General features: G+C 43.2%; 1 protein-coding gene across 4 annotated transcripts in view; it reads left to right on the top strand.

Annotated features, from left to right (window-relative positions):
- Positions 1-19496, top strand: part of WIPF1 (WAS/WASL interacting protein family member 1) — a 128775-nt gene extending 109279 nt beyond the window's left edge. For 3 of the 4 annotated variants that reach the window (XM_047772920.1, XM_047772921.1, XM_047772919.1), the window contains exons 4-8: positions 1987-2157; positions 5375-6166; positions 11441-11653; positions 12107-12220; positions 16472-19496. In XM_047772920.1, the coding sequence (XP_047628876.1) occupies positions 1987-2157; positions 5375-6166; positions 11441-11653; positions 12107-12220; positions 16472-16527 (1346 nt within the window). In that variant the 3' untranslated portion in view covers positions 16528-19496. The remainder of the gene's footprint in view (positions 1-1986; positions 2158-5374; positions 6167-11440; positions 11654-12106; positions 12221-16471) is intronic. The other variant, XM_047772922.1, reaches the window with a different exon arrangement.
- Positions 19497-19945: the final 449 nt, after the last annotated feature.

The following is a 19945-nucleotide window of genomic DNA, read 5'->3' as shown; positions in this document are numbered from 1 at the left end:
GGAACCTCCATATGCCGCAGAAGCGGCCCAAAGAAATAGCAAAAAAAAAAAAAAAAAAAAAAAAGAGGGCATAATCATGGCTCTAATACAGATATAAAATGAACATATCAGAGTTCCTGTTGTGGTTCAGTGGAAATGAATCTGACCAGCATCCACGAGGATGCAAGTTCAATCCCTGGCCTCCATCAGTGGGCTAAGGATCCAGTGTTGCCATGAGCTGTGGTGTATGTCGCAGATGCGGCTCAGATCCTGCATTGCTGTGGCTGTGGTGTAGGCCAGCAGCTGCATCTCCGACTCAACTCCTAGCCTGGGATCCTCTATATGCTGTGGGTGCAGCCCTAAAAAGACAAAATTAATTAAACAAACAAACATACTAAGGATTTTATTTAGCTCATTAATGAGGGAACCAATGAGATGTTATCAGAGGAGAATTCAAAGTACCAGACATATGTAGGCAGGTAAGTGTTGAAATGAGCTTGCAAATAGGTATAAAATGGGTCAATTATCAATTGAATGACACTGAACATAACCAGTTTGCATTTCTGTGGACGAATGTCATTTGATTATAAGTTTTCTACAACTTAGAGAGTTGCAAATTAGCTCAAAGGCAATGGGATATACCCCAGAAGGCTAGCCTGGATAGTTAGTAATCTTTTTCTTTCTTCTTCCTTTTTTTGTTTGCTTGTTTCCTCATTTTAAAACCTCCTTTTCACAATTTTTTGGCAACAAATACAAAATAAAACAAGCATTATCTCAAGTTGCACAGAATCTTTTAAATGTTGAAGTCTACTGCTTTATGATATTAAAAAACTGAAATCACCTGAAAGGCCATCAAATAAAATATATTTGTGTTCTGTCAACAATGCAGTCCTTTAAACTCATGTTTTCAAGAATATTTGATGACATGAGAAATGCTAACAATAAAATGTTGAGTGGAAAAAAGCAGGATTATAAACTATGTAGTGAATCTGGGGGTTCCGGAGTTCCCGTTGTGGCACATCAGAAACAAATTCGACTAGGAACCACGACGTTTTGGGTTCCATCCCTGGCCTTGCTCAGGGGGTTAAGGATCTGGTGTTGCCATGAGCTGTGGTGTGGGTCACAGACGTGGCTCAGATCCTGTGTTGCTGTGGCTCTGCCGTGGGCTGGCACCAATTGGACCCCTAATCTGGGAACCTCCATATGCCACGGGTGCAGCCCTAAAAAGCAAAAAAAAAAAAAAAAAAGTTGGGGGGCTCCCATTGTGGCTCAAGAAGTTAAGAGCCTGATGTTGTCTCTGTGAGGGTGCGGGTTCCATCCCTGGCTTCACTCGGTGGGTTAAGGTTCTGGCGTTGCTGCGAGCTGCAGTGAAGGTCACAGTGCTCAGATCTGCTTGTGGCATAGGCCGCACCTGCAGATCCAATTTGACCCCTAGTCTGGGAACTTCCACATGCCACAGTGCAGCCGTAAACAAGCAAACAAAAGTAGGTAGTAAATTTGGTCTGAATTTTAAGAAAAAATATAAAATGAAAAAAACCTACAGGGAAAAAATGTACCAAAACAGTAGGTTTTTCCATGGAGCAAAATTATGGGATATTTTATTTTCTTCTCTTTATGTTGACTCTTTCCTTTCTTCTCACCTTTTATTACATCTCCTCCTCCCTTAAGACTTTCTTTCTTTGAAGATACTTTAATTTGCCAAATCTGCTGATATAGAACAGGTATTACTTCATATGGCAGCTAGCCAAGCGGGGGGGAAAGTCATTACCTGTTACTGATTCTTCTACCACTGGCTTTACCACTGGTCTGGAGTGGACAGACCCTCCTGCTTCTCTGGCTGGGGTCAGAGTGACTCCTTAAAATCCTGCACTTTTAATGAAATCCCGGTTGTCCACCATGGGCCTAGATTCAGCCAGCGCCCCGCTGGACTGCTGTTTCCCTGGACAGGGACCTTCGCTGATGCTGTCTTCACATACGTGAAAGGACTGTGTTTTCTTCCTTCTGCAGAACCTAAAGGAGCTGGTGCTGGTGGTGGCTTTGGCGGAGGTGGCGGAATTGGTGGTGGAGGTGGCAGTGGCGGTGGCGGTGGAAGTTTTGGAGGGGGTGGACCACCCGGTTTGGGAGGACTGTTCCAGGCTGGCATGCCGAAGCTGAGATCCACAGCCAACAGGGAGGGTGGTAAGGAGAGTTTCCTTCTCTCTCAGTAACCAAAGACGAGGCAGAATCTGGTGGTTTTGAGGCTTGGCATCCCTTTGAAGGCACTATGCCCTTGAAAACATTTTAGATTGCTTGACGTGTTAACGCTTTTTTATAAGGGGAACTCTACTTTGCATCTTTAAAAAAAATCAGAATTAGCTCCGTCAAGCTAAAATGTGTCCAGTGTCCTTGGGGACACCTTGCATTTTTTCGTGCTTTTCTAAAGGGTGAGCTAGAATGGGAAGACAAGGAAGGAGCAATGGAACTTGCCACTCCTGGAAACTCTGCCTGGGGACCTGGCAGATTCCGCATTCTTTATGAGGTGGTCTGACCCAGCTGTCTAGTGTCATAAACACTTGTGAGTCTCTTTTCAAACACTTGATGGACCGTGTCATATGGAATAGAATTACATATCTCACAAAGTCTAAAAAGTTATTCTGCATGACAGACATTTGGCATTTCAGACCAGTGACTCTGCAGGAAGCCATAGAAATGAGTCCTACAGGATTGTCTATGACACGATGGCAGAGAGAAAAGTTGAACCTGGTCATGCCTAAAAAAAAACCTTACAGTGTGTGAGGCTCTCCTCTGATTATGATAGAAGTTCAAGAAATTTTACCATGAAACTTTATTTTTTTTAACATTTACTGAGTTAGAAGAATTTTATTTCTAATCCTGTGATCTTTTAAAATGTCCACTGGGAGAGTGTGAAATTCTCACATTCATATGAAGATAAAGCACTGAATCCTCTGGGTTAGCTGACTATTTTACTTTGGGATTGTCAAAATCTAGAAAGAGACTCAATGGTAAAAGTGATTCTCTCTTGCCAGATCTGCATTTAAATTTAAATTTAGGAGTTCCCGTCCTAGCTCAGAGGTTAACAAACCCAACTAGGACCCATGAGGACACAGAATCGATCCCTGGCCTTGCTCAGTGGGTTAAAGATCTGGCATTGCTGTGGCTATGGAGTAGGCTGGCAGCTACAGCTCCAATTAGACCCCTAGCCTGGGAACCTCCATATGCTGCAGGTGTGGCCCTAAAAAGCAAAGAACAAAAAAAACACCTTGGAGTTCCTGTCGTGGCTCAGTGGTTAATGAATCTGACTAGGAACCAAGAGGTTGTGGGTTCGATCCCTGGCCTCGCTCAGTGGGTTAAGGATCTGGTGTTGCCATGAGCTGTGGTGTAGGTCGCAGACATGGCTCGGATCCCATGTTGCTGTGGCTGTGATGAAGGCCGGTGGCTACAGCTCCAGTTAGACCCCTAGCCTGGAAACATCCAGAGGCCATGGGTGTGGCCCTAGAAAAGACGAAAAAGAAAAAAAAAATTAACCAAAAAAATAAACCAATTAAATTTATCTATTTAAAATCCACCAAAAGGATTTGAGGCAGCTGACAAATGCATACATTCTGTACTTTAACAACAGGTGAAGAAGTACAAACAAAAGACAAATGGAAGTAAAACAATAAAATGAAGATGGAATTTAAGTTAGTGCACAAAATGGTACACCAGAAGCATATGCATTCATAGGAAACTATCCACATAATGGATGCCATCCATATAATGGATGTGGATAGAACCTGCACCTTTGATCCAAACTGGGAAGATAAAACTTATCACAAGGGGTGACATAGAAATATAGCACACAGTCAAGGAAAACACAGCTTTTTTTTTTTTTTTTTTTTAGTGCTAAAGTCAAAATAAAAAATTCTCTCTAGAGTTCACATTACTTCACTATATATATCCAGCCAAATGTCTCTCATGGTGCCTTGGATAAAACCTGAACTCCCTCTGGCCTACAAGGCTCTTTATGACCCAGCCCCTGCAGGCCACTCAGGCTACATTCCATAGGGTTCTCCTCCATGCTCACTATGCCCCAGGCATGTCAGCCTTGGTTTTAACTGGAAGCTCATTTCCACCTCAAGACCTTTGTACCTGCTGGCCCTGAGACTGAAGCACCTCTCTCTCCCTTCTCTTTTACATGGCTCAAATCTCCAAAGAGCCATCCCCAGCCACCCCATCTATCCTGGCCTTTCTGGGTACTCTCCATCTCAGCAGCCTATTTTATTTGTGTTTGTGGGAGAGGGCGAGCGTATCCCCCTACTCGTCCACCATCTTGTCTCCCTCTCAGCAGCCTATTTTAGTTTCTTTTTAGTACTTATAATAATTTGAAAACATTTATGTTCACTCGCTGTTTTTCTTTTAATCTCCCCCACAAGAACGTAACCTCAAGGCAGCTGGATCTTTTCTATTTTGTTTACTCCTCAGCCTCTAGCATCTAGAATAATGGCTAGTGTCTAGTATAGCAGGTGCTTAATTAATATCTGGTACATTAACTAACTCATGATTGAACTGGTAGAAGTTTTCAGACTAAGCATTTTTTGAGAATTAGCTTGGGTTCCGAGAGATTCTGGGGCAGTGGTGCCTCTTTAGTTCTTCCCTTTGTTGAACCAAAGCAGCTGAATATTAATTACATAGTAGGACTGTTCTGTCAATATTGAAGTTGACCTAGTGGGGAAAAATTAAACTATAAAAGTATAGCTGACTACTTGTTTACAGATTCACCGTCCACTGCTGTCAACTCTTTCAATTAAACTTTGACAGTTTGTTTTTTCTTTGACAGTTTATTTCAATCATAACTCTTCCATTATATTTTTCCATCCTCTCTTGGAAATTTCTCCTCAAAGGGACTAGGTAAGCCCTCCCATATAGAAACTTGTATTGGGATAATTATTTTTTTCACCTAAGATGGCTACATTATTTTTCAAACCTGAAAGGTACAGGGTGGGAGGACAGAGATAGTGATGGGGGGAAAAAAATCATTAGCAGAAATCCCACCTATCAATCCCACCCACCATCCTGTTCTTGTCTTCTGTTGAATAGGGGTCCCTCCAGAACGCTTACGTACTTCATCCCTGTTCTTGTCCACACATAAATGCCTAGAGATCGCTCCAAAATCCCTTTGAAAGCTTTTAAAAGCCCATGGGTTGTAGAATCTGGGACTAAAAGAGAAACAGAAAGCTGTGATCTAGTCCTCTGCCTCTAGGAAGGACCACACAAAACCCAATTTATGTAAATCATAGTCACCTGTAGATTACAGCATCCAGGAAAGGGCTTCCGATGCCGGCAATATGCCTTAGTTGTCTGATTTCCTTTAAGGTTCCTAGTTTTCTAACTGATTTTTGTGGTGGTTGTTGTTCAGATTCTGGAGGAAGCCGACCCCCAGTTTTGCCACCGGGAGGAAGATCCACATCTGCCAAACCGTTCTCACCCCCAAGTGGCCCAGGGAGGTTCCCTGTGCCTTCTCCAGGCCACAGAAGCGGACCCCCAGAGCCTCAGAGGAGCCGAATGCCGCCCCCGAGGCCCGACGTGGGTGCAAAGCCCGATAACATTCCCCCTCCGGTGCCTAACACGCCGAGACCCGTCCCGTCAAGTCTGCACAACCGGGGGAGCCCCCTCGCGCCCGGGGCCCCCAGGCAGCCCAGCCCGGGGCCGACCCCTCCCCCTTTCCCAGGAAACCGAGGTGCTGCTTTCGGGGGAGGCTCCATCCGCCAGAGCCCCTCTGCCTCCTCCTCGCCTTTCTCCAACAGGCCTCCCCTACCGCCTACTCCGAGCAGGGCCTTGGATGACAAGCCCCCACCGCCGCCGCCCCCGGTGGGCAACAGGCCCTCGCTGCACAGGGAGGCCGTCCCTCCGCCTCCGCCGCAGAACAGCAAGCCCCCCGTGCCTTCAACGCCGCGGCCGTCGGCCTCCTCGCAGGCCCCGCCGCCGCCCCCGCCCAGCAGGCCCGGCCCTCCCCCGCTGCCTCCGGGCTCGGGCTCGGGCTCGGGCGGCGGCAGCGATGAAATCCCGAGGCTCCCGCAACGGAATCTGTCCCTCTCATCATCGTCCTCGGCGGCGCCTCCCTTACCTTCACCGGGACGGTCGGGCCCTCTTCCGCCCCCGCCCACTGAGAGACCCCCTCCTCCGGTGAGGGACCCACCGGGCAGATCAGGTAAGTTAGGACCTGCGGCCAGTGGTCTCTCTGCAGCCCAGCCAGGCCCGGGGTCCCTAATAACCACGCGGAGAGAGCCCAGCAAAAGCTTAGGTACTCTCTCAGGCGGCTCAGACCTTTTAGGTGACACATAAGCCGCCTGTTTCCTCTCGACCTCACCTAAACCTCTGAGGAGACTGGGACCAGTATTTCTGTCCATGTTTCCGAGGTGAGGAGACTGAGAAACCAAGGAAGTTAAACGAGCCCAAGCAGGTGAATGAAGGGGCTAGCACTTGCACCGTCCACCTCGCCCGCTCTGCTCCTCTGTCTCCCTAGAGGGAATTTCTGCTGCCTTAACCGGGGACTAAATTCCCACCTCCTGTAGGAGGGCCTATTATTCCAGGAAGGGAGTTAAGAGTTACTGCATCCTGTATTTCTCAAGCTTTGCGGCCACTTCCCTTTTCATTAAAGACACCTACTAGGGTACATTTTGCTGTCTATTCACATCTCTAGATCCCTAGGAGAATCAGATAAAGGTAGAAGGCCTTCTCTCGATAAAAATGTTCATAAGCATAACCTTAACATTTACCTGCTGTTTCATGGATTGAAGGACCTGCTCAAGCCCATCTGTGTCCCCTCTCAGAGCTGAGAAACCTGAATCTAAGGGCAGAACCTTCAGAGTATGAAATGAAACGTGAGGAGTTTGTACTCTCTCTCCTGCTTATCATAGGTGCCTTTTTGTTTTCTGTTGGTTATTGACGGAGTCAGAACTACTTTTTTTTTTTTTTGGCTTTTTGCCTTTTCTAGGGCCGCTCCCTCGGCATATGGAGCTTCCCAGGCTAGGGGTCAAATCGGCGCTGTAGCCACCGGCCTACGCCAGAGCCACAACAACGTGGGATCCGAGCCGCATCTGCATCCTACACCACAGCTCGAGGCAACGCCGGATCGTTAACCCACTGAGCAAGGCCAGGGATCGAACCCGCAGCCTCACGGTTCCTAGTCGGATTCGTTAACCACTGAGCCACGACGGGAACTCCAGAACTACTTTTTATATTTAAGCTTACCATACATACAAGATGTCTGGAAACAGGTCATTAGTTGGTCTATGAAAAGCTATATGACCTTTGACCCCATGACCTCAGGAACCTAATAAACACCATTTTTTTAAACCAGCAGTCCTCAAACTTGACCACATACTGGAATCACTCGGGGGGTTTTCAAAACCATGATGTCTGGGTCCCTAGCCCAGGGTTTTTGGTTTCATTGGGGCCTGGGCTGCAACCCGGGCATCAGGATATTTGGAAGCTCCCCAGTGACTGTAATGTGTAGCAGAGTTTGAGAACCACTCCTTCAAACCACTCTGCCAGGGAGAGTCAGCTACAAATATAAGAAGTTGCTAGTCTATTCAATTCAATCGCTAGATACTGTGGCATCTCATTAAGTATGCGTCAATGAACAAATGAGAACAAGCAGTCAGATGAAAGAAATGCAGTGTTTTCTTCTTACCCAACAGTTACAGATTTTCCCCCAAAGTGGTTGAGATGCTGTTTGCATGGCTCTTCAAAATGGATGAATCAACAGATTAAATGTTCCCCAAAATAGGATAGGCAGAGATATATAATTATAATGTTTGTTGTTTCTTTCAATTACATAAGTCATACTTGTTTTATAGAAAATACAGAAAAGTATAAAGAAAAAAATCATCTATAAGTCCTGCCTCCACCACCATCCAGATATAACATTGTTTACATACCCTTTCCATCTTTTAAAAATGCATATATGGGGCATTCCTTGGTGGCCTGGTGGTTAGGATTTGATGCTTTCATTGCTGTGGCCCAGTTTCAACCCCTGGTCTGGAACTGAGAGCCCACATGAAGCCACCTCACACAGTGCCCCCCCCCCCAAAAAAAAGTGCATATATATATATATATGTGTGTCTGCAGTATCAGTATCACACTACATATATGGTTTGGTGATTTATTTTTTAATTCAACAATATCTTGCTAACGTTTCCTGATGTGATTGACTATTCTTTTACAACCTGACTTTTTTTGCCACATCTGCAGCACACAGAGGTTCCCAGGCCAGGGATCGAACCAGTACTACAGCAGTGACCCAAGCCACTGTAGTGACGACTCCAGGTCCTTACCCTACTATGCCACAAAGGAACTCCACAACCTGACTTTTAATGGCTACATAATATTAAATCCCCTGTTCTTACGGGCCATCTCTAGCGTTGTGCCATTGCAGATTATGCAGGGGTACATTCTTGTAGCTAATTATTTGTGCACATCTCCATGTATTTCTTTTAGATGAATTCCTAGAAATGTAATTTCTAGGACAGTGGGCGTACATGGTAAATTATGGATTTCATAGGTACTACCAAGTTTGCCTCTAGAAGATTCCCACTAATTTATATTTCCACAAGGAACATATGAGAGGTCATCAGGCACCATCTGTATTTTGAGAGGTGGCTTGGCTTCATTGTTAGGGGAGTGCTTTAGAATTTGACAAAACTGAGTCAGTTCTTCCACTCATTAGCCTCCCGACTTGGACTCTTTAAGCTCCAATACCTCTGAGGCCTCACCTCCTGTCCCTACATTCCTTAGGGTTGTTATAAGAATTAAACGAAACAGGTGTATATGGTGGTTATCTCATGTCCCCACATGTAGTAAGTCACATTCAATAAATGAACATTTTTATTATTATGCTACCAATAGGAAAAAAGAAATCTTTTTTATTATGCTTACCTAGGTTAGGAGCAGAGGGCTGGAAAAGAGAGAGATCAGGTTGATCAGGTCGCAGAGTACCCGGCCCCATCGTACTGGAAGTCTAGTCTGCATTTAGTGCCAGTTATGTGGTGGTTAAACCCATAGCATGTGAGCCACTTCTGCCCCCAATAAATCTACTCGTATTGACTGGGACAGACTCCAGCAATGAGAAGCAGGTGGGGCAATGAATAAACCCTACCGGGTAAAGCACTAAAGACTCCTGAGAGACAAACCAGGGCTGGGTATGCCTCCACCTCCATCAAGGATCTGAACCAAACTTCCAGGCAGGAAGACCTTTGATGGGTGGGTCGTTCAGTTTAAGGTCCTCTAGTTGGATTCTGAATCTGTGGTTAACAAGAGATACTTATATTTATAGCACCGTAAGATGTTGTATTTACATAAAATGTCAGTGTCTTGCTAGTGGCGCACACCACTGAAGGTTAGGAATAATTACTAAGGCCATTTTAATTTGCATCGAAATATTCAAGTTCCTTTTTTTTTTTTGTCTTTTTGCTATTTCTTGGGCCGCCCCTGCGGCATGTGGAGGTTTCCCAGGCTAGGGGTTGAATCGGAGCCATAGCCACCGGCCGACGCCAGAGCCACAGCAACGCGGGATCCAAGCCGTGTCTGCAACCTACACCACAGCTCACGGCAACGCCGGATCGTTAACCCACTGAGCAAGGGCAGGGACCGAACCCGCAACCTCATGGTTCCTAGTCGGATTCGTTAACCACTGTGCCACGACGGGAACTCCTCAAGTTCCTTTTTTTTGTTGTGGTTGTTTGTCTTTTGTTTTTTAGGGCCACACCCAAGACATATGGAAGTACCCAGGCTAGGGGCTGAATCGGAGGTGCAGGTGCCAGCCCACACCATAGCTCACTGCAGTGCCAGATCCTTAATCCAATGAGGGAGGCCAGGGATTGAACCTGCATCCTCATGGATACTAGGTTGGGTTCCTTTCCTCTGAGCCACAACGGGAACTCCAAGTTTGTTTTTGTTTTTTTAGGGCTGCAGGTGCAGCATATGGAAGTTCCCAGGCTAGGGGTGGAATTGCAGCTACCGCTGCCAGCCTACACCACAGCTCACGGCAACGCCGGATTTTTTAACCCAATGAGCAAAGCCAGGATTGAACCCGAATCCTCATGGATCCTAGTTGGGTTTGTCACCCCTGAGCTACAGTGGGAACTCCCCATTTGTTTTTTTTTTAATTTACTCGTGACCCAAATAGCTGCTGGGAGGATGGGAAAAGCAAGACATGTTCCTTTCTGCTGTCAAAAAGAAGAATGTATTTTGAATTATTTCCTAGAAACTTAAACTTGACTGGTTATACCATGGCAATGCAATTTTTAAAAAATGGTTTCAGATAATTAGATAGTACCTTTTACCTGATTTTTGACTAATTATTTTTGGCAACAGTGTTATGAAAAAAGTGCTCTTTTGTAGACAAGAAGTCAAATTCCATAGGATAACCAGCCTGCTCAGGGTCGGGGTCCAGCACCAGCATTTATAGCCATGCACACTGATTAGCACAGAGATTAACTCCCTATGTTAACCTGCCTCCTCAAAGAGAAGAACCAAGAAGGAACTCCCACTATTCTCAGAATGACTGATATTTGGCCTCCTGGTTCTGCTTCTGCCTAGAAACAGTTCATATGCATCACAGAAACATTATTATTAGCAATAATACCATGCATTTAAAGAACTCAGTCCTGGAGTTCCCGTTGTAGCGCAGAGGTTAACAAATCTGACTAGGAACCATGAGGTTGCGGGTTCAATCCCTGACCTTGCTCAGTGGGTTAAGGATCCGGTGTAGCCGTGAGCTGTGGTGTAGACCGCAGATGCGACTCAGATCCCGTGTTGCTGTGGCTGTGGTGTAGGCCGGCATCTACAGTTCTGATTCGACCCCTAGCCTGGGAACCTCCATATACCGCGGGAGTGGCCCAAGAAAAGGCAAAAAAATAAATAAATAGGTAAAGAACTCAGTCCCCCTGGAGCCCTAAAATAACTTCATAATTATCTTATTTTTAAAAATAGCATTTACTGGAGTTCCCTTGTGGTGCAGCAGGTTAAGGATCCAGCATTGTCACTGCAAAGGCTCAGGTCACTGCTATGGCATAGGTTTGATCCCTGGCCTGAGAACTTCCACACGCTGCAGGCATGGCCAAAAAAAGAAGGAAAATAGCATTTACTTAATAAGTAACATGTCACAGTAATTAGTTCAATAGCTATTTAAAAGGTATTTTAGATATTTTTAAAAGTATACAGTTGTCAATGTGAATAGATGACTCCCTGTTCAGCTGTATCATCTCCAATCTCAGTAACAGCTCAACACCAAATAGCCATTTAGCTTTCAGTGTGTACTTGTTACACATATGTGTGTACATTGGTGCATTTCTGTGCCTACTCCTTTCTTGGCTAAATCTCCTAGGAAGTCTTCGCCATTTCTCCATATTCTCTAGTAAAAGGACGTGTATCCAGCAGGCAGAAAGCATAGCACTAAATGTCATGTTTCTTTTGCTCCAAGGCCCTCTCCCACCACCTCCTCCAATGAACAGAAATGGCAGCACATCTCGAGCTCTGCCTGCCACCCCTCAGTTGCCGTCCAGGAGTGGAATAGATAGCCCCAGAAGTGGGCCCAGGCCTCCTCTTCCTCCCGACAGACCTGGCGCAGGGGCACCTCCCCCACCTCCACCATCCACATCAATCAGAAATGGCTTCCAAGACTCTTCATGTGAAGGTGAGGTGTGGTCCCAGCTCCTCGGAAATGTACAAGCGATAAAAGGGAAGCAACAGAATGGCAGGTGTATCTGCTGTGGGGACGTGGCCCAGTGGCCTGCAGATATTAAGCAGCGTACCTCTGCCATCATTATCAGAGGTTTCTAGCTATTCCTTCCACTTGTGGAGGAATGATTAAGTATCCCAAACCTCAGCCCCCAGCTCTTGAGAAGGACTGGTTGGGTCCTAATCACTCTAGTTAAAATCATCTGCATCTGTCTTTGGTTTGATTTGCAGACCAGTATTTTATCAGTGTGCTAGTCAGTGACATTTGCAGCCCTTTTACCTTTTCTCGAAACTTCTAGACACAAAACTAGAAGCAGTCCCTGCCGTTCTATTTCACTCTGTGCCTTTCATTACATAAGTCTTCAGAGCAGATTGTGCACTGAAGATACTGTTTGTTTTTCTCCTTCAGATGAGTGGGAAAGCAGATTCTACTTCCATCCCATTTCTGATTTGCCACCTCCAGAGCCATATGTACCAACAACCAAGAGTTATCCCAGTAAATTGGCAAGAAATGAAAGCCGGAGTGAGTATTTCTACCAGGGCTTTTGGGTGGCTTCACACTTGAGTAGCCTGAATTATACACAACTCAGGGTTGTGCAGGAAATCCAGGCCTCTTGCGTGGAGTGGGGAGATTTCAGAGAAACCACTCCTGGATTGGGAGCCATCTCAATTCTGGTGAACTCCCCTTCTGTACTCATTAAGGAAGATGGAGACATCCAGGGTGCATATAAGAAATGGTTATTTTGGTTTTTGGCCACTCACATGTGGCATGTATAAGTTCCTAGGCCAGGGATCGAACCTGTGCCATAGCAGTGACCAGAGCCACTGCAGTGACCTTAACACATCACACCAAAAGGGAACTCCAGAAATGATTAATGTGTCATTACAAGCTTAAAATACCTTTAGCTGGCTAGTAGGTTACATTTTATTATTTTACTTGTTTGGACAATCTTTCCCCATTTTGATCTTCCTAAGATGGCACATCTTCCATTTCTACTAGTTTTGAGACTGGCAGAATGTCTCATTACTTAAAAACTCCCTATAACTGCTTGGATCTTTTAAACATTAGTGTAGCTTTACAGACCACTACATGAAAATTTTAAGTATACCCATAATCTTTCCACATAATGTAACATATTTTCATCTTACCAGGTTTTTTTCTAGTTTTTATCCATCTAATTCTGATTTATATACTTTTTGGTAGTGAGGTTTATAGAACATTGCTTCGTAAACACTCCCCTATTTTATCATGTGGTTTTTATTTACATGACTCTATCAATCAGCATATAATAATTTAGTTTATTATTGGACATATGGATTATTTTTCTTTAAATAGTTGTAATGCTACCATAAAGAAATGAATCACTTTTTCCTTATTGAAAAAAAAATGTGAACATGAAGAGAAAATAGCAAAACTGATGTTTCCCAACAATAAATGTATAGAAGAAAGAATTAGCATGTCATATACATGTATCACGGATGAGGCTCTGTTTTGTACAACCTTGGCTTTAGAACCAAACTCCCAAGCCAAAAATGTGTGGAGAAGCTGTGTTTTGAGCATGTCAAACAACTGTCACAGTGTCCCAGGCCTTGTCCTCCTTCACATACCCTGAGCCTATTCATCTTTTTTTACATTGTTTTTATTAGAGTTGATTTACAAGGTTCTGTCAATTTCTGCTCTACAGTAAAGTGACCCAGTTATACATGTTATTGACTCTTTCTTAATACGCAATTCTTAATTTGTGGTTGGTTGGTTCCCAGCCTTAGAACAGATTAATATCATCTAAAGTCAAGGTTGGTTAGAAGCTAAATCACTGACTACAGGGAGAAGTGATAGGTGGCAGTCTTGGGTCGAAGGAGGAGCTAGGGACACAGAGTTGTGCTAGGGATTACAGCACAGGATAATACCAGCTATTTCTGTTGGGTTATTAAGAACAGGTCATGGAGTTCCCGTCATGGCTCAGTGATTTAACGAATCCGACTAGGAACCATGAGGTTGTAGGTTCAATCCCTGGCCTCACTCAGTGAGTTAAGGATCCAGCATGGCCGTGAGCTGTGGTGTAGGTTGCAGATGAGGCTCGGATCCCGCATTGCTGTGGCTGTGGTGTAGGCCAGAGGCAACAGCTCCGGTTAGACCCCTAGCCTGGGAACCTCCATATGCTGTGGGTGCGGTCCTAGAAAAGACAAAAAAAAAAAAAAAAAGAACAGTTCAAATTATGCTTTGTGCCTCTGTGAAGAATTCAAAGAATTAGAAAATATTTTAGGAAAATTTCTCTGAAGAAAATGCTGGAAGTAAACAGAATACTGCTGCTTGAAAAGACAAGTTTAGTTCCTAGGTAAACTTACTTATGTGGAATACTGCATTCCTAGATGAGCTTAAGAAAAGAGGCGTAACTATAATAAAATTATCATACAGGAGTTGCTGGTTGGAAATTTTTGGTTAAAAAGTCAGTCTTCACATGGACAGATATCCTTGAGTTCTCTGCCCCCAACCCTGTGCTCTTTGTGTATTTAAGTCAGTAACAGACTTATCCTGCCAGCTCCTCTAGATTTTTAATAGTTGACCACATTACACTGTCCACAGCTTGAGGACTGGAACCATCCTGTTAACTACTGCATCTTAAGTAGCACAGAGCTTGAAATATAGTAGGCATTTAAAAATTTTCTTAAATCAGTAATTTCCACTGCCAATAAAAATATATTTCTAGCATTAGGCATATTTAATATTTTAATGATAATGGATCATCTCATACCAATAAAGTACTATGGAGTGGTTTTATCCTGCTCCTGTACCTGCCTCGGCCTCAAGGCCCAGTGCCTCCTGAACGGTACCACCTCATTGCAGCTTTGCACAAGTGTTTTCCTACCCATGTGTGATGTGTCAAATTCTGGTCAAGGCTCCATGACAGATGGCTGATTTACTTCCAGATGAGACATTCTTTAGGCCTCTGCCCCCAGAAAAGACTTGGTTGGGATGAAAAGAGGAAAAGGCGAGGTAATGGACTGCCAGTGGTTTCCTCTAGCTCCTCCTCTTGCTCAGAGATTTGTTTCACCTCAGAAATCCTAAGTAGGCTACTTCGGTTGCCATCAGTGAAGTGGCTGCCTGCTGAGGAGTCTGTCAGTGCCAGCCCTCCTGAGTCTCAGAGCAGTGGCCGTAGCAGACCCACTCAACTGAGGAGTCCTTCACAGACTGGCACACAGCATCTGAGCACCTGGCTTCCTGCCTAACACCTATTAGATCCTCAAAACAATGTGCGTGGGACAAATGAGTGTTTACACTATGAATGGATTGTACCCCTGGTTATGGTATGCTGATAGCCCACAAATATGCATAGTTTTTAAAAGAACATGTCAGTAGAAGTGAAGTGAAAACCTATGAAATGGGATAAAATAGTTGCAGAGCATATGTCTGATAAAAGGTTAATATCTGCAATATATAAAGAATTCCTACAATTCAACAAAAAAAAAAAACCCAGTTTTTAAAATGGATCGAATATTTCTTGGAATAAGATATACAGATTGTCAGTAAGCACACGAAAAGATGGTCAACATCACTAATAATTAGGAAAATGCAAATAAAACTATGGTGAAATACCGCTTTACTCCCATTAGGATGGCTACTATCAAAAAAGCATTGTTTAGAAATTAGAAGATGTCTGACTACACAACAAAAGGGGGCTGGTTTAAACTGTAGTATACTAACATAATAGAATGCAGTGTGTGATTAATAATATTTGTAAATAGTGACTTTAAAAATACATTCAGGGAGTTCCCGTCATGGCGCAGTGGTTAACGAATCCGACTAGGAACCATGAGGTTGCAGGTTCGATCCCTGCCCTTGTTCAGTGGGTTAATGATCCGGCGTTGCCTCGAGCTGTGGTGTAGGTCGCAGATGCGGCTCAGATCCAGCGTTGCTGTGGCTCTGGCATAGGCTGGCAGCTACAGCTCCCATTAGACCCCTAGCCTGGGAACCTCCCATATGCCTTGGGAGCGGCCCAAGCAATGGCAAAAAAAGACAAAAATATTCAAATGGACTATAAAATCCTATTTTTGGAAGACATAGGGGAACTGTTTTTAGAAAACATACACGTATTATTGGTTATCTCTGGGTGGTACAAGCACTGGTGAAATTTTATTTATTTATTTTGTCTTTTCTAGGGCCGAACCCGCGCGGCATATGGAGGTTCCCAGGCTAGGGGTCCAGTCAGAGCTGTAACTGCCGGCCTATTCCACAGCCACAGCCACACCAGGTCCAAGACACGTCTGTGACCCATACCACAGCTCAAGACAACGCCGGATCCTTAACCCACTGAGCAAGGCCAGGGATTGAATCCGAAACCTTATGGTTCCTAGTCAGATTTGTTTCCACCGCGCCACGACGGGAACTCCTGCAGTGGTGAATTTTTGTTTCTTTTTGCTCATCCATATTTTCTCAATCTAAAATAAACAATACTGTGTTTGTGATGAGGAAAAAAATAATTTTTTAAAAACTCCAACTTTGTGCAGGTGCTCAACGTAGCCAGTGTGGGTCATCTTTGCCCAGTGAAGACAAAGTTTGAGCAAACCCTTACTTGCTTCTTCCCCTCCTTTGTCACAGGCACATGTGCTGGTTATTTACAGCCTCGATTCTGGCTGTGTTGGCGGGGGGGGGGGGGGGGGGGGGGGGGGGGGGGCGAGCGGGTTCGTAGGTACTTGTGCAACCATCCTTGAGTTTTTGCAGAGAGAACGTAAGCTTTCTAACCAAGATGTCTATTTTGTCTATTTTTTCATCAAGGTGGATCCAACCGAAGAGAAAGGGGTGCCCCACCCCTTCCTCCCATCCCGAGGTGATCCTTGCCTGCTCTTCTCCACCCAAGCCCAAGCGCTCCTTCTGTTGTTGCTGTCCAAGAGTCACACACCTCCTCCTCCTTTTTTCCCTTGTCCCCTTCACATCAGCAGTAGGGAAGAAGGGAGATGACACGGAAATCTATGTGTGCAGGGTGGGAATGCAGTAAAGAAACGCACCTCGCTTTTCATATTGTATATATTCTTAAAGCTATTGCTTACTTCAGCTACAACCTGCCAGTGTTGGCTGCTTTAGGGATGCCATAGGCTTTTGTGGCAGGTAGGCAGAAATGAATTCTGTCTGAGCTTTCAACCAGCCAAATTCAAACATTCACTGCTTCTTTGCTACAGACTACAATATTAAAGTCCCTAAGAGCTGTCTGCCCCCATGCCTTTTTTTGCATGCTTGGCCCCCTGTCTGTTTCCATGAACCATAGACCACCTAAGGAAGTTGCTCACATAAAATGTTTGTGATTATAGGATGTTCAGTCTTTGGCAGACTGAGGTAAGCTCTAGGACAGAGCTGTCCAACAGAAATACGAGCCATATATACAATTTAAAATTTTCTAGTAGCCATGTTAAAAAAGGGAAAGAAATAGGTGAAATCAAATTTAATATATTTATTTAACCCCAACATCCAAAACATGATCATTTCAACTTGCAATCACTCTAACAATTTTAATGAGATAATTTTGTATTTTGGGGGGTACTAAGTCTTACACATCTCCATTTGGACTTGTCACATTTCAAGTGTTCAGTAGCCACCCATGGTTGGTGGCTACCATACTGGACAGCACAGGTCCAGCAGGTAGAGACTAGTGTAAAAACCTCTTGTTTAAAAACCAAAAAAAGGTAAGATGAGATTTATCAATTTAAGAGGTAACTAAATATAAATTTAGGACCCAAATACCTTGTTCGGCAGGTAGCTTGACCTTCAATATTGCTCCCTGATTTTCCCTCTTCCCTTGAAATTTATATGCAAATGTTGCTTCACATTATCAAGGTCAGAAGTTGATCTACTAGGGTTTACAGTTACTTGGAATAAAGCCATGGGAAAGAAAATAAAAGCCCTGTCAGGGCTCCAGGGCTCAGAACCAGCTGCCTTGAGCTCACCTGTCGGTTGGCCTCCTGCCTTTGCATCTGAAGTGGCTTCATTCCTCTCCAGCCCAGCTTGCTCATAAGCTCCATAGTTGTGGAGGAAAGTCAAGGAAAGATAGCAAGTCAGAAATGTGGAAGAAGGAACAGATTTGAGTTGAGGGGCAAAACTCTAAAAATGTAAACGTGATGCTTATGGAGTTGAGAGAAAGAGATTGCTGCTGGAAATTGGAGGGAACTTGTTTTGAATCTGTCTGGGAGAATCATTTGCCTTGGATCTATGCAAATAAAGCTCCCCCAAAGGACCATAGGGATGAGCCAGCCTTGCCTTTTTTGTATGGTTTTGTTTATACAACATTACTGGGACTTTTAAATTTAGGTAGAGTTGGGAAAAAAGATTTCCATTTAGATGTTTTATATGGTTGATTATGTTTAAAATTACCATTACTTATTTTTTAAAAGCACACAGCTATATATGTTTATGTATATCTACCTAAACTTTGTATCATGGTTTCAGTGTATTGTTCATGTATTACTGGGACATGCTAACAAGAAATCAATCCAAAGAAAAATTTGAAAGCATTCCTATTTATAGAATAAGTAATTGTTTCATTTATATAAAAGCAAAAGAACTTAGAGTTCTAATAAAATGGGATATCTAATAAATTATGAAGTTACCCATTTGAATATATTATATTTTTATAACTTTCCTTGCCAAAGTCCTGGGCTTATTAGTACATTAGAGAACTTGGCTTTTCCCCCTCTCCTCTACCATCCATTTGTCTCATTCATTCATTTGGGACCTTTCACCTAAAGAGAATCAAGAAATATAAAGGTGCAACAAGATTGGCAAAATGTTCTCCAAAAAATGTTTTAATCACTAACATTTTGCTAATATTGAAGCATCATTTTGTGTTGAATTCTTTGACTAGATGTCAACAGTTGATAAATATCCCTATAATAAAGCCTAATGACCCATTTCAGAAAAGATGGAGCTGGGCCTTCCTAGCAAATACAGCAGAGAAAAATCTGACCCAAAGAAGAGTCTGAATTTTGTATGGGGTAGTAAGAATGGCCAATTCCTTGTATATTCCAGCTTTGCAGGTACCATCCTAAAGTGTGAAACAGGGTTGCAGCTCAAAGTTGCTATTCTTCCAGGATAGAAATGTTTTAGAATAGAATGTATTTTTTAAGTGAATATTCCATTAATTCATGTACACCCTTTCTTTTAAAGTTAGAAACCTAACTGTATCCTAAACCTTGAATAAGCTTTGTGCTAAACTTCAAATATGGAAGATCACAAAAATTAATATTTTCTTCCCTGAAACCAGAGTTTACATGTGTGTTTTTCCCATAAAATGTCCAGATAAATGTATTCAAGATGCAATACAGTATTTTAACATTCACATATCATTTTATATTGAAATATATTACAGTATTAAAATTCAGTGTTCCGTATTTATTTCAGTATGCATTTTATTTAGTAAAAACCGAGAAAAACATTTAATCCAATGGTGCCTTACTTAGTAATTTGAAAGAAATTGACTTTTTATGTCTAAGTAGCAGATGATTTGCATATTTGTAAAAACCGTTAGGCCTTTATATTTTAACTTGTAATACCAATTTTGTTCTTTTAGTAGCAGAAATGTGATGACTGTTAAAGTGCCCCAAATTTTGTGGCATGAAATTAATTTTTCCCTGTTTATAGTCAGAAACTGTAAAGGAAGAAAAATGTTTTCATCCCACTGCATTATGTAAACATGCACATTTCGGTACTTATGTCATCAGGATAGTTTAAATGATGGGGTAGGGTCTACCCTAGACATCTGTGTCTTTGTAAGTTAGTCAGACAATAAATAAAAGCAGAATGGTCAGTGTCATCTGGTGGGTTTTATTTTAAGTACTATGTAAATATAAATGAAAAAGCAAGTATATGTTTTCTGCTTTATACTCTGGTAGAGAAAGACAAACTCAAAAAGCAGCAGCCCATAGAGTCAGTAAACATTCATCACTCTGTAATCTTGTTTTGTCCTGAGAACTTGCATCGTAGTCAAAATCTGTTGTCTATTGCGGCAAATGGTTCTACTCTGAGGTAAAAGATGAACGGTGGCAGCAGTGGAAGGTGTAACTACAAAAATTATCCCTGACAATGAAAAATATAACAAAGGCCAATGGGAATTTAGGAGGCCTGATAGTCTTTTTACATTATCTGCTCGGTATGTGTGTATACATATCTTAATATAATAGTTAAGAAATTAGGAAGACCTGCCTTCATCTCTTTGATGGACTCCACTTAACTGTTCTAAGCCTCAGTTTCCTTATCTAGAAA

Source organism: Phacochoerus africanus, chromosome 3, assembly GCF_016906955.1.
Source record: "Phacochoerus africanus isolate WHEZ1 chromosome 3, ROS_Pafr_v1, whole genome shotgun sequence".
Taxonomy (NCBI): domain Eukaryota; kingdom Metazoa; phylum Chordata; class Mammalia; order Artiodactyla; family Suidae; genus Phacochoerus; species Phacochoerus africanus.
The sequence above is the reverse complement of the archived record's forward strand: the minus strand, read 5'-3'. Positions and strand labels throughout refer to the sequence as shown.